Source organism: Morone saxatilis, unplaced genomic scaffold (assembly GCF_004916995.1).
Source record: "Morone saxatilis isolate NCDOM2014 unplaced genomic scaffold, NCSU_SB_2.0 Contig1, whole genome shotgun sequence".
NCBI classification, from domain to species: Eukaryota; Metazoa; Chordata; class Actinopteri; family Moronidae; genus Morone; species Morone saxatilis.
In genome coordinates, this window is record NW_023339651.1 from 4,863,108 (window position 1) to 4,878,410 (window position 15,303).

Consider the following 15,303-nt stretch of genomic DNA (forward strand, 5'->3'; position numbering starts at 1 on the left):
CTGCCTGGACAGTATGCCTGTTTCATTAAAAGAGGCTCTAATCTGTATCAGAATTAAGGGCTGTGAAAAGGCTTCTCCCTCCCTGTCCTATTTCCCAACATTATTAGGTTTCTTTTTAGTCTTAGTCCAGTGTTTAAGATAATCTATTAATTTTTCAGCCAGGTTTATACAAATAATAATTTGCCTCACTAGATGGTATAAACAGCGAGTGAAATTATGGTCTGTTCAACTTGCACTCCTGGCTTTGCGTGTGTGGCCACAGAAAAATTGTGGTTTGCCAGCAGTAACCCAGTAATCTTATATTAATGTCTATTTGTTATTCTGTAGTGTAAGCTCTGTGTCAGTCCAGCTCACCCTAAGGTAACCTGAGCAGATGCACAGACTCCTGCCTACCAGTCTGCCTCTTGAAAATCCCCTTTTAAGTTTTCCGGGTACCATGCAACATCTACTGCCCTTTGTATGGGGCGGCACTAAAGAGCACAAAAGGCTTAGCAAGTCTGCCTTTGTGTCTCTGCCTCAGTATAGCATTACTTGTGTTCTATCAGCGTGTTAGTCCACCTGTTCTCCTCCACCAACCATTCCTTTCTTACCTGAGGAAGTCATCCTGCTGGGGCTTGGGTGTGGACCTCTGTCTCTGTTTTACAGGAAACACTGCAGATAGTTAAAAGGATGTTTCAGGTATATGATGACATGGCAGTCTGACTCTGGCATGTGTTGATTACAGTTCACGAGTCAGACCTAAGTGTGCGTAGACCAAACTGTATGTATCCCCTTCTACTCTTTATATGAGGCAGCAATTTTAGCTTTGTAGCAAACTCCACCTGAGGATCACAGAGGGATTGTAAAACCACACTTTTTTTTTTCTTTCTTTCTTTGTTTATGTCTACAGCATAACATTACTTTACCCCTCTATGCTTTTATGTCTTAATAACTGTTTTCTCTCATTACCAAGGCTCACCTGTAAGCCAGCTTTTAGAAACACTGTTGCGTTGCCAGCCCACAAAAAAGGTGACGTATCTACTGTAAGTGTGGCTGTATAACTTAACTCTGCTTTGAAGAGACCTCTGTCATTAAGGCTTGCTTTATACATTCCCAGTTTTGTGTCTAAAAATAAACTGCATTTTATTTTTCCTCCTCATAAACAATTTTTTGGCATGCGATAAAAGAGACCTTGTATAATCATTCAGGCACAATTCAGAAAAGACTCGTGCTGCACTCATCCTCTATGGCATTCTCTGCCTGCCCACACGCCTCCAACAGCCACGGACACATAAAAAGGCCTTGAAGCACGACTAGTGTGTTTTACTCTGAACACCATTAATGTCACCATACGTCACTCATTCAAGTAGAAGGAAGTAGCCACTGCTGTGTCCCCATTCATTTTACACCCACTCAGCAGTTTGAGAATGATAGACATCACAGTATGTCCATGAGTACACCCATGTGTGTGTGTATTACTCTGAATGTCTTTGTCTTAGTTCCCCAGATCCTAGGGATTTAACATTTCCGCTGGAGTGGTACTCGGTGGGGGGGTGGTTGCTCTTTCTCCTGCCTGTAGACCTTTTTATCTGTGTGCTTCTCTTGTAGTAATTGCTCATGAAGAGACGAGGTGGGTAGGGGAAGAGTGGCTCCTATTTCACCAGCACACAATTTTTAATGGCACTTAACCGCTTTGAAAATGCTGTCTTTGTTTAAGACTTTGTTTCCTCCTTTATACAGTGTGCTGTGAACTAGACAAGGATATGTAACATCAGCTTTAAGGAGGCAGATAAAACAGACATCCTCCCTTTGCCTTGTAAAATAATTATTTTTTAACTAAATGCGTTTGTAAAATGACCTTTTCAGATATTTATTTGGAAGCCTTTACTTTTACGCTCCAGTCAACATTTAACGCTAAAATAGTGTCATTATCAGGTTTGCGAGCATCACTGCAACTTACTCCCACTAACTGTGCCAGCACTTCCTTATTCAGACCTACTGGAAGCTGTGTAACGTAACATCCTGACAGGAAGAATTTCTGTTACATTCACTTGACAGATGCTTGACAGCTTACTTCTAGAACTCGTTGAGAAGCTAACTGGTTGGCTTTCCACTTGAGGGGATGGCGAGAGAGGCGAGGGGATACAGAGAATATGGCAGTAAGAAGGATGGGTCTCGCGGGCAAAGCTCTGGCAGTGGAGGAGGACAGACTCTGACAGGAACTTTGTTACCCTGTTCACACAGTCTCATCCTGTTTGCTCCAGAAAACAAGATTTGAAACTCATGGATAAATTATTTACTCCTGCTGCTTTTTGCCACTGTTTACTGTCTTTACCCTTGCATTGGGTGTATCAGCAAATGTTTCACCTCTGTATAAACATAGTTCAATCTCTTCCATATTCTGTTTCCTGTCACTCAAAAATGTGAAACCAAAAAGAAGGGGGTTAGCACACTAGGAGATGTCTTAAACTGGTTATAGGCTGAAAACCACAACTCTGTGTAGTTTATAATCTGGGATGTAACAGTTGAGTGGTATTTTTTTTTTTATTTAACACCAACCCAGTGTAATGGCTGACAAGAGCTCCCTCCTATACTTGATATCAATCACATGCTCTCTCTCCTTTTTCGTATTTGGATCAAGGTTGTGATTCAGTTTGTTAGCAGATTTACTTTACTTTTTACACATATTACATTATAGGGAGCACACTATAACTTTCCCTTGCCTTGTCCCTGAGCCAAACTGTGTGCTGCACTAGCCTAACCAACCTGATGTGTGTTATCAGAAGTCTAGTTTACAGAACATTCTGGCGAGGAGATAGGGAGGGGGAACACAAATGCTGATTGAACAATGTAACGTCTGTGTCACTTTATGTTCAGTTTGTTGGATCTGCAGGATATTTTCAGAAACAACCTGACCTCAGAGGAAAAGCACGCAGTATGAGACCTATGACCCATGTCCCAGCATGCCAGAGTGCTTACCACAAGCTAAAGATGAATAGAAAATAAAACGAACAAACAGAAACTGAATAATCAGTTTGTTTTAGGTTACCTACAGTCTGGCAAAAGAAAAGAGAGGATGTGTTCCTCATCAGATGGCTTATCTGTTTGGTATCCATTTCTTTTCTTTTTTTTTTTTTACCAAAAGACATGTTGTCTTGTCTCGAGCTGCGATAAGCTGTAATAAAATAAATACATTTCCTGATTGTAAATGCAAAAAACATTGAAAATCCCAGCTATCAAATTCGCTCTTCGGTCTGTGTCATGACAGGCATCTTGTGGAATTCTTAACAGCGTGGCTTATTGAAAGATTTTTTTGCAAACTTGACTTGTTTTATTAATAGGTAGTTGACCTTTATCCAGAATTTAAATTTAATATCCTTAAAAGGTACTGCTATGGATGAGTGGGGAAAACACTGGCTGCAAACAGAGAACTAGACCTCACTATGTGTTGTCGTCTTCTGAGGTCCTCATTTTGATTTGAAAGGCTTGTTGAATGAGCCCGTCGAGATGAAGGGGTGGATTTTGCCATGGGTCACTGCAGCAAATACAAATCTGCCAGAGGTGCTGATGGCTGCTGTCATGTTTGAGAGAACAGTGCGGGCCTTCATATTTGTCCACACCTTATCACTTCTAATTTCCAAGGGGTGCTTTTCTTCAGGATCTTCAGGTCTAGCCGTATCAGAGGCGTATTAAAGCTGACACACACGCACACACGCATTCACAGTCTTGCTGTGGTCAGACACAGCTGCGCACAAAAAAATCCAAACACTCCCATTCTCTCAAACATCTTTTTCAACTGCACCCAAACTGTTGAGAGCCTTTCAAACTGCATGTCATGTCAGTCACACTCTCACAGCTATTTGCAAATGCCCTCTGATGGCGGAAAGGACTGTTTATTTCTCTTTAAACAAGTGACCACACACACACACACGCAGCCTAGTTCTATGAATTCAGCTTTCACTGATATGTTTTCCCACAGTATGTGAGACTGAATAGAAAGCAGTCAAGTGTGCACACAGTTAATGGTAATCAGGCACTGGAGTGAAATGCCCTCATTAGTAAGAACATTAACTTATCAGGTTCAGACTAGAGATATGGTTGGCCGGCACTCCAACAAAGGAATTTGTCTTGTTTGCGTAGTTGATGTGTTTACAGTGGAGTGAAAGTGAATGTGTCCGCCAGCGTGGCCCAATGTCTAGTTCAGTGGCAGTGATACTAAAACACTCTCTACAAATATGAAAGACAAATATTCAAAAACAAAAAAAGGATTTGGCCACAGGTCCAAACATTCTACATTCTGTAACATAACAGTTAAAAAATACGAGAAGTGATGCATATTTAGACCAAAGTGACATGACTGGGGTCATTCTGGGGTCACAAGTGGTAGGTGCTCATTTTGTGACTTTGAATAAACACACCCTGCAGTGAAATATCTCGTGCAAGAGCCTCTCTTGATCCTGAAGATTGTCGTCATCCTCACTGCCATCCACCAGGAGTTTGGCTTGTAATCCGAGTCCTCCCTCTCACTAGGAGGCACTGTGGCCTGGTCTCAACGCAGCATAAATGATGAAAGTAGTGATATGATCTGACACAGAAGGCATGTACGATGAACTATGGCATCAATTTTAAACCCAAGGCACATATTCCCCCAGACCCCCTGCCATAGCGGCTTAAGACTGTCTTTTTCAAAGAACAGAAATGGACAACACTCATTTATCTTGAGCTGCGAAGCAAAAACCTTTCTCTATGTTGTTTATGGAGGCAAAGCAGCAGCTGTCAGAGCCTCCTTTGATCAGACGAGTTGGAAGAAAAGCAGCATGTAAGAATAATCCTCTACTTTTTGAATTTTCTGTTTCAAACTTCATCCTCTTTTTGTCTCACCACGCCTTCCCTCTCATCATGGCTCAGGCAGTGAGAGTATAGCATGCCTCCGCCCTGCAGTAAGCTTTCCCAGATCCTGCTCATATCTTCACAGGCAACGGGACTGATTAGGGCAGAGGTAATGTGGCTCTGCTCAGCATTAATTGGCTGATTAACATAAGGACAGTTTAGCACTTCACTGTCCCACACTCAGGCCATTAATCAAGAGAGGGGCTGTGCCAGCTGAACTGCTGCCAACAGCTCTACACAGACCACTATAAAGAGAGGGAGAAGAAGGTGTGGGTTCAGCACACAGCTGAAAGGGAGACGTGATCCACTCTTAGGCCAGACAGAGTACTGCAGTCTCTACAATAGTACCGAGGAACTTAAGTGTACAGCAGCAGGATAATGCAGTTCTGGTATTTAAATGATCAAGAAGAATGGGTGGGAAGCAGAATGTCTAATGATTCTGTACATTATACAGAAGGCACTATGCAGACATAGGAACATGGACTACTCAAATGTGAAGATGTCTTCTGGACCATAGGTTATGTGATTTTTTTTTTTTTCTTGATGATTTCTCTAAACAGTGCAAACAATTTAAGCTTTTCATGTTTAATCACACCAGTTGATCCCCTGTCATTTCATCACATCAAAGGATCACAGATGGCCAGGAACCCAAGAAACATCTGCCAGCTGTCCATATGCAGCATTCCAGACAGACACATGTCTCCAGTTTTTATCTTTCACCTCCACTGCAGATAGTGTGAACTAAACATTGCCATTTTCTCAGTGACAGAAATGAAGTGATGGAGATGTACTCTCTTTATTTTAAACACTCTAATGCCAAAATCCAGTTTGTAGTTCTCTTACCATTTTGCCTTCATTATATCTTCTACATATATCTTCGATATCTTTTTTTTTTTTTACTTTTTACCTATTTCTTAACACCTCTGCTCTCCATACAGATGCACACACAGGTTCTTGCTAGCTAACAGTTTAATAAGTACTTTGGAAGTGTTTAACAGGTTCTTCAGGGAAACGGTGTAAAATCACAGCATTGCTCACATAGCTCCAAGACTATTCATTTGACTCAAGGGACATCAATAGCATTTCTGTGACAGAACAGCAGCCCTGCTTCTACTGCAGAAACACCTTGAAATAACCTTAATCTGACATACCAGTATTTTTGTGTTGTGACTAGTCAGGTTGCATGCCTTGTCTGTTTTGTTCCATTTTTCTTTCATTTGACATCAAAACATTGTGAATGTCTGCCAGATCCATTGAATCAACTTCTGAGGATAGCTTAATCTATGTAAATCTTTGGCTTCTTGTTTGTCAAGTGGTTGATCAGAGACAGTTCACAGTTGGTGTTGAAGGGGGCTTTGAGAGCTCTCGTGCTTTTTTAAGTAGACTTGGCTCGCATGCATCAGAGCACCACCCACCCCTGTGGATGTTTGAGTCTGCCATTCAACTCCAGTGTGCAAACAGGTGACACTCTGACAAGCGATGACTTGGTCTTTTTGTTGGGTTTAGCCCGTGCACCTGGGTTTCCCTCAGCAGAGCGAGGGAGATGCGCTGTTTAGGCCAGCTGATGTTTCTGTGAGCCAAAGTCATACAGCTGCTCAGCTGTGTGTTCTTGTGCACTCTCGAGTAAACACAGTAAATGCACAGTGTGTAGTTACTGTATCGCTCCTCTCTGACCTTCACTGAACCTCCTATTGTTGTTTTTGCAGGCAGATAGGAGGTGTGGGGTTGGTAAGGCAACCCTTCTCCCATGGGGAGCTCAAGGAGCGGCCGGTGCACAATGAGAGTATAAAGTCAATTATTCAGTCTTGTTCATTGTCCTTAATTAAATACAGGTTCAAGATTTCCAGTAAGTGAAATTAAACATTTTACACCCTTTGTCGAAACTATGCAGCCCTCAAACGCCTACTGCTTCAGTGTCACCATCAATTATGTCATGATACAAAGCCAGTTTATCTTTCATAGCTTCTACACGAGAATAGGAAATGCCTGCCTGCAGCCTGTTATCAATTGAGCCCTGGTGGTTGGCGGTAGAGCACGTTCTGTCTTTGATAGCTCGGAGGATCTGGCAACCGAACACCCCCTCTCCTTTGCTTCTCACTTTGGTCTCGCCTGTTTTCCGTCCTCTTCATCTGGCAGATAATTGTCCCTACAGTTATGGGTTTCGTGTGTGTATGTGTGTATGTGTTTTTGTTCATAATTGAAAGCAGCAGCCGACTCTCCATAACTTCCGGTTCAGTCACCCTTACAATGTATATCCTGAGCTGATGCATAGGGTTGGGGTTTGTACGGATTCAGGCAGTTTTTGATGAAACAGTATGCTTACCTGAAGCCCAGTTCACTCATTCATCCATTTCTGAACCTGTTTTGATTGCTTTAGGTATGCTACCTATCAGAAAATGACCTGTTTTGCTCCGCTGCACTGCAACATTGACAGTGAGTGAATCATGAGAGAACTGCAGGGCTCACTAAATAAACAGTAGTCAGCCATTTCAATTAGATATGTCATTGTGTGTCAGTGAGTCATGCAAGCAGAGCTACATCAGGTTAAAGCGAACAAATAAACAAAGGTCTGTTTGACATTTTCAAGACTCAATTTGAACTGTTCATGCTGTTCATGTCATTCAAAACACCGGGGGACACAGTAGAACATATTATTTTTAACAAATGTAAAGAAAAATACCTCAAGTAATGCATTCTATATTTACTAATGCAGAGCTATTCAGCTGTCAAATATGTTTATATTGCTTTAATAATTTATTGTAGACCTCTGCTAGGCTGTGTTAAGATTTTACAATGCATCTGCATTATAAAGGAAAATATACTAATAAAATACAGCTTTATTTATGTCCTCATTATTGAGATCGTGATGTACATTTGATTATAATATTCATATTCATAGCACTGCCACAACTCTAAGAAAAGTTGTTGCTTTTTGGTTTAATTTAATTTTGTTTATTTCATTATTTTTCAGCTGATTCACCTTAATCAATATTCACGTTAATGTACCATGACTATAAGGGTAGGATTCATTTCTATGACAGTTTGATTAAAGGCTTATTGGCGTTTAGTAATGGCATTGTAAATAGTGTACACTGGTCAGATGTTCCCTGCTGGAGACTGAGCTTGTTGCTAAGAGCTATAACCATCCAATGTCCTGCCGGTTAATTACACGGTCAAGTTACCACGACTCCATGCAGTTGAAGACCCGTCGGTTTCAAACGGATGCACTCTGAACCAAACCTTCAGACCTACCTGTAGCTGCACACGTGCATTCACACAAAACACAAATGGCCCAATTATTTTAATGCTATCACTGTAACACATGGCAGTGCTGGGCGGAAATAATGACACAGGCTGAGAGCACCACTGATGTGAACCAGATGAGGCACTCTGACTTAAAAGGCAGAGAGGGTGGAACGAGAGCAGAACCGGACAAACTGAAATGACAACACGGGCACACACACAGTGAGGTGGACTGTGACATTCACATCAAATCATCCGTATACACACACGACAGGTTCAACCAAACAATAGCAACAAAAACAAACTGGTGTTTTGAAATTCTTTCCTCACTCCAATAAAGTTCCTCTTTGTTTCTCCTCTCTCTGTACAGGTGCCTTTTTAAATGTCTGTGTTGTGGGTACAATGCGCCGAGCACCGTTGTGCACAGTATCTGGGTTTTTCTTTACATGTGGGATGATGTTATTGGAAACTAAGTGGATCCTTTTTTATGTGAGCAGTGTTGCAGCGAGCTTGGCCCTGGGCCTGCTTGAGGCCTGGTTCAGCACCGCTCTGCTCTGGCCTGGCCACAAAGTGCATTTCTCTCTTATGCGGCCCCTGACCTCCTGACGCATTTCCTGACCCAGGAAATAGAATTAACACCTCAGCCTGGGCCTTGGGGTCCCACAGCCGCACACACAGCTGTCCATTAGCCTGGCCCAGTCCAGTCAGACCCAGCTAGCTAGTGCTCCGCTACTACTGAATGTAAGACGGAAGGGGGAAGCGTTTTTGGAGCATATGGAGAGAGCTTGTTCCAGCATTGATTTGAATTTTTGAATGTTTTTGGGTGCTTGAGGGGTTTTAGTACCACTGCAATTTCAGCAGTAACTGGAGCCAAATAAGGAGATGCATTTACCTACTCTTCTAACTGTTGGAGGCATGACCATCAATGGTTCTGTTTCTCTTATTACTAATGCTAATGTTTGTCTTCAAAATAGTAACATAACTACATGTTGACTAAAGGGTAGCTCCACTGGGTGACTGAGATCCATTTATAGAAATGAAATCCTAAGGAAGCTCTCTAATAGCTCATGCAAACCAGGGTAATGCAAAGACTGAGAACCTGACGGCTGAAGTGGAGATGCAGGGTTGGCATTTTGGCAAAGTTTGGGAGTAACTGAGTGTTCCTACCGAACTCCAGACCTCATCTAAGAAGGCCAAATTGTTGTCAAACATGTTTGATCTTTTAGTTGGTGCTTTGTATTCTTGGCTCCAAGTCCCAGTTGAGTATTGTGAGATATCTTGCGTCAGACCTTAATGTTGCAGCCCACTCCTTAATGTTCTTCAAAATAAAAATCTATACGAAATGAAATCCAATGCCTTCCACCAAGAGTTTTTTTAATAATATGGTGGCCTTCCGATGTCACGAGTGCAGTAAATCTGGGAACTAGGGTTTAAGAAGAGAAAAGTGGATTATCTGTTTATTAGATTTTTTTATGTGAACCATATATCAGCAACGATGGATCTTGATATTCCATGGTCTAAGTGCTTTATCTGTTTTCTTCATTAGTCAAAGGCTCTTACGCGGGCAAGCAAATGCATACATCTATGTGCGTTTGCTCGCTTACACACACACACACAAACACACACAGATTAGCCAGTTCCTGCGTTTAAGCACCCCATGTGTTTGCATTTTAGTCACACATTGCCAATCTCATGGGAGCACTTTGAAGCATACTCCTCCAGAGCAGATCATAAAACAGGAGTATAAGTAGTTTTTCACATAGTTGTATCCCCGAACACCCCCCCACCACCACCACCACCTCCACCCACCCACCCAACAGCTCACTGCCTCCACCTTCCACCTCCAGTCCATATACTCACTCAGAAGTACAGGGTGAGCATTTGGTTCAGAGAGTTGCTCTGACCATGCCTTAAGCGGCTCCCCTCACATTGTTTCTCTCCAGATGTTGCATAGAAAAGACGCACAGAGGCAGCCACGGTGGAAGTCCTGTGATCATCATAAGTTTACCAAGTTGATTTTACGTTTCCGTGAGTGTTAACACGACCAACACCGGAGACCGTGCTGGCAAAGGGAGACACAAATATACCACAGTGGATGTTTCTTTCCATTCACACCTTTTTGTTTTTTTGCATCTGCAAACTGATTGCACCTGTGTTTGTGTACTGTATCTCAGCCCAACCTTTGCACACATAACTTCTAAACCACATCTGTAGTTTTTGAGCTGCAGTGTAGGAGGTGTGCAAGAGCACAACTACATCTACTGTGCTGCCTGCAGACATTTATGATATTGTGTGGTGTGCATGGAAAAAGATGGACGTGTTTGTGTTTCCCCTGTATTAACCCACTTGTTGTTCTGTCTCCACAGTACTTCGAGGTGCCCTTCGACTCCAACATGAACCGCACAAAGAACCGACCACTTGTCAGAGGACAAATCAGGTACAGTTCTTCTGTCTTTGGATTTACTTAGCGATGATCTCATGATCTTCTGTATGAAAGATTTGGCATAGCAACCCCATCTGCACTTTTTATTACTTTTAAAAGACTGCAAAGAGTGACTCCAGAATGTGTGTACAGGAGGAGCTCAGCAACAGCTCAGCAACAGCTCAGCATGAGTTGGAGTTCAGTTGAATATAGCAACAGCCCAGCAACACTACTTGACTGCTATTAAGCCTTCCAAGTGCTGCCATTCGTACAATTCATACTGGATGAATGACAGCCTGCTACTGTAACTGAATCTAGTCTTGCCGAGGGACATTTTCCAGTCATGAAACATAACCTAACATGTCAAAGCAGATGGGTATTTGCAGGCAATATCATAATGAAGATCATACCTTAAATAAAACAGTAGTACTGAGCACACATCCCATATTGATTTACAACCTTGTGTTTCACTTGTACTTATTGAGTTGTTACGGTTGCTGAAGCGGACACGGAGCTGTGCATGTAGAGGAGCAGCAGCCAGAGACCGTAGATGCCAAAAACGGAAATGCATGCCAGCAGTGACGATCCTCTGCTTTACACCTGTCAGGTGTAACGTGAGCTTGTTGCCAGGTTGGGAAGGAGGAGAGACGAGGTTGAGGTTTGGGTTGTGGTGTAATTTACCTGACCACACTTACTTTGCTCCCACTGTTTAGATGTCAGATAACCTCGGCATTGGTGCTCGGTGAACTGCGCGCATTGCCACGCTCTTACAAATCTGACTCAGTGAATGGATATGCTCGTCTCTACCTGCCCCTTTGGGAGACTGCCACCCTTAAGCAGCAGGCAGACGCACACATATTCACTGATGCATGAACCTAAAAAAAACCCCCCAACCAACCACATGTCCTCTACTCTCATTGTCCTTGCCAGGAAACTGCCTCCTTGGAATTTCACTCTTTCAGGAAAACCTCTTCATCTCTCCTTTTTGTTTTTATTTAAGGAGAACAAAAGCAAGCAACCTGTTGACATTAGAGGATTAAACACCTTCCACAACTGTCGAGTCAGCACACAGATAACCAATCGGCTTACAGATAACAAGACTTGGAAGCTAAATACCTCTGTTGCCTATACCAGCTAGTCACTTTATAAGTGAACAGCCTGTTAGTACCATAACTGGCCCTTGACCCACAGCTATCTCGTTCCAGTTTCAGGAATTCTCCATTGACACGCTGTTTAAAAGTGGACTCTCATGCTGTTGAGCTGGTGATTGAAGATGTACTCTCTCTGTCTAAACACAGCCTCTTCTCTCTGGCTTTTAGCCTGTCTCCGTCAAGAGGTGTGTGTCTGCCCGTCTCTGAGACGCGTAGAAACACTAGCTCTCCCGCTCTTTGTCTCTCCCGTCTTCTCTCGCACATACAATGTTGCGTAGAGACAGCATGCAGATGGGAGGCTGGACTGTCCTGTCAAACAAACCGTCAGGAGGCCACATTTTACACATTATCCATGTTGTCTTCGCTTTGTATAAGCCAAATGACACTCCTCCGCTACATCTGTCTTACTGCGGGAGTCTGTCTGACCAGTATGATGTCAGCATCGGAAATAGTTTTTTAATGTAATGCCGAGACTACAATAGTGTATCATCTTTCCCACCTTTTATTGTTCTTGTGTGAGACGTGGATGACAGTCTCTCATCCTTTGTAGTGGTATTGCAGAGTTTGAGGCTTCCACATGTGGTGAGGCCTGAATAGCTTTCAGCTTGGTAAGAGAAGGCACAGTTTCATCAAGGTGGGGACAGACAACGAACAAACTATGTCCAAGGTCAGGAACTAACTAACAGTGTTTTACTGCAGGAATCGGGACTGATGTAGCTCTAGGAATATTACTGGATAACAAACAGTGCAGTGTGCTGTGAATAATTTTATAATTTATTTAATCTAGCTCTTAGTGCAGCTCAGTTTAAGTTCACTTTATTCCTCTGAATGTCACTTACCTTCTGCTCTCTGCATAGTTTACCATCTTATCCGAATGTAGCAAAATCTTTTGGTTTCTTTGTTCACACACAAATCTCAGCATAAATGATCAAGGTAAACTCTTTTTGATGCGTGTCTGTTTTGGTGCTAGAACATATGCAAATGCTCTTGCAGGATTAGTCATTCAGTATGTGCTCCTTTGTGGAAATAGTCCTTGTGCCTTCAGTATTTACTGCTGTTACACCATTCCCTGAAGCCACTGTGTTTAAAGCAGGGCTTACACATTCTGAAAGTTCAGAATTGTTTTCTTTGCTCTCCTCTCTGACCACTTGAATATTTAACAGGTAACTAAGTTTTTAGTTGAATCATCCTGTTTTTTTAACCTAATGGGTAAATCCCTGGTGTTTTACATTCGGATCCCTGGCCTCGATTGTGGTCTAACCAGACGGCCACATCTTTGGCTTTCTGTATTGACATTACTCACCTGACACAGGAGCAGTACTGTGTCAGACTGTAAGCAGAGGACTGTAAGCAGAGGACAGTAAACCCACCTCAGGCCATGTGACTCACTCCCTCCCCTGACCCCCACTGAGCCAGCCCACAGACAGACTGTCGACAGCCCATAGCCAGCCTGCACGGCCCCACCTCAGCCCACATAAAACAGACATAACACCACTAATCACATTAATGTACCAAACTCCCTGCTCGGCCACACCACCAAAATAAAAGCCCTGTTTGCTTTTTGAAGAAAAAGCCTGCGTTTGGTCAAGATTTTAATCTACCCTCTCTTTAATTTATGGAGCATTTACTGGTGAATTTGAACCAGACCTTGCCATCACTGCTTTCAATAAAAGATGAGGGGAAGAGGAGGAGGAGGAAGTCTTCATCCGGCTAAAAGCCTGAGCCGCAGTGGTTTTCTTCAGCTAGTTTTGATCTCTGGCGTGTGCACATGCTCCTCGTCTTGCAGGGCTACTTTTATTCCTGACAAACTCTTATCAGATGAGCTTCCTAAGCCTCCTGTTTTGAGATAGCTGCTGTCAGTGTGTGGCCCCCATGGGTCTGCGTGTCTGTGTTAAACATGTGGAGCTATCATTTTCTTATCTGGTGTCTGCACAAGCCCACAAAACTTTATCATCCCATATTTCCCATGGCTGATGGTGATGGGCCTTTGTCTGAGCCTGAATCTGTTTTGTAACTTCCCTTTTTATCAGAAAACATCTGAAACTCATCTTTTAAACTCGCCTTTATATGTTTTCCTTCTCTTGCTGATTTAGCTGATTCTCACATTCTCTCCCTCTGTTTCTTTTTGTCTTCTTATCCTCCCTTTGATCAGTCCCCTCCATGCAGTGTCCTTTGCTCTGGCCTGTGGAGTTCCCGGAGTCGCCCTGCTCACTCTGGCGGTGAACCCCTTGACGGGCTTCCTGGGTGCACTCAACATCTTTCTTTACACCTGTTGCTACACACCGCTCAAGAGGCTCAGCATCAGCAACACCTGGGTGGGAGCAGTGGTGGGCGCGATACCTCCTGTCATGGGCTGGACGGCGGCCACGGGTTGTCTGGAACCAGGTACGACTCACCGGCTGAGATATGGGGTATCAGTGGACTCGTGCACGTCCACTGGAGAGAAAGTGATTCAGTTGAAGGGCATCTTCAATGTGAAGTCATTTATCACAGATGATAAACGTGCGCTGGGTCCAGCTCCTCAAATGTGAGGCTTTGCTGCTTTTCTCTGTTTTAAATTCATTTAAATTGTAATATTTGGTTAAATTATATATATTATATATTTTCTGACAATTTATAAAAACCAATTTGGGAAAACATCAAAACATTATTTGATAGATTCATTGCAGCCCTAGTGCACAGAGCCGTACTCACCCATTGTATCACTATCATAATTGTTCTCATCTTCCACGTGTGCCGCTCTGTGATCAGTTTCACTTCTTGTGAACTGAAAGCTTGTGTTATTTCCAGTCTGCAGACTGTGAGCTCCTGCCCTGAAGTTCTTATAGCCATATTTGTCCCTTTAGACCGCAGTGGTATGGGGATTTTTTTTTGGTGCACACTTTCATAAATATAGACTTTTAAAGGCTAATTGAATAGTCTCTGTAGCCTTTTCGTAAAGCAATCAAGTAAAACGTTGGTATTATAATCAGTGGTATTCAATTTAAGGTACTATCAATCACAATCCACTATCAAATATATATATTTTGTAGCTGTAATTTATTATCTTTAACACACTTCACATCTTAGCATTCTGTCAGTTTATCAGAAGTTCAGTCTGAGGGTTCAGTTAATCGAATAGCCAATTGACAGAAAATAACTATTTAAATAACCAAAGATTCACTAATTTAATTTGAAATGTGAACATTTGCTTTTTCTCTTCTATGATAGTAAATTAAATATCTTAGGGTTTTGGACTGTTGTTTGGACTATTTGAAACCATATTATAGACTAAATAATAAATCAATTAATCCATAAAATCAATGGCAGATCAATTGATATTTAAATGACATTGCTTTGTTGTTGATTAGTTGATCCATCAGGACCTCGCAGACGAGGCCTGAGCTCACACTACATAAAGCTTTATTTAAATATGGCCCAGAATCCCTACAGCGCAGTTAGAGCTCTTGTTCCTCGTTCGTGAGGAGTTTGAATGCGCTTATTGTCAGTGGCGTTGGACAAAAGCGTCTGCCAAACGGATGTGATGTTAAGTTAGTGAAGAGACAGAGACTTGGGGGGGGGGGCTTATTCAGCTTGTTCGGTGGACACATTAAGTGCTCTGTTATGGCAACTGCATGA

The 15,303-nt window shown here is 42.6% G+C and overlaps 1 protein-coding gene across 1 annotated transcript in view; it reads left to right on the forward strand.

The window, feature by feature from the left end:
- LOC118330301 (protoheme IX farnesyltransferase, mitochondrial) overlaps positions 1–15,303 on the forward strand; it is a 31,483-nt gene that overhangs the window by 13,787 nt on the left and 2,393 nt on the right. Inside the window, exons 5-6 of the mRNA XM_035664792.1 lie at positions 10,479–10,549; positions 13,838–14,070. Coding sequence (XP_035520685.1) covers positions 10,479–10,549; positions 13,838–14,070 — 304 coding nt within the window. The remainder of the gene's footprint in view (positions 1–10,478; positions 10,550–13,837; positions 14,071–15,303) is intronic.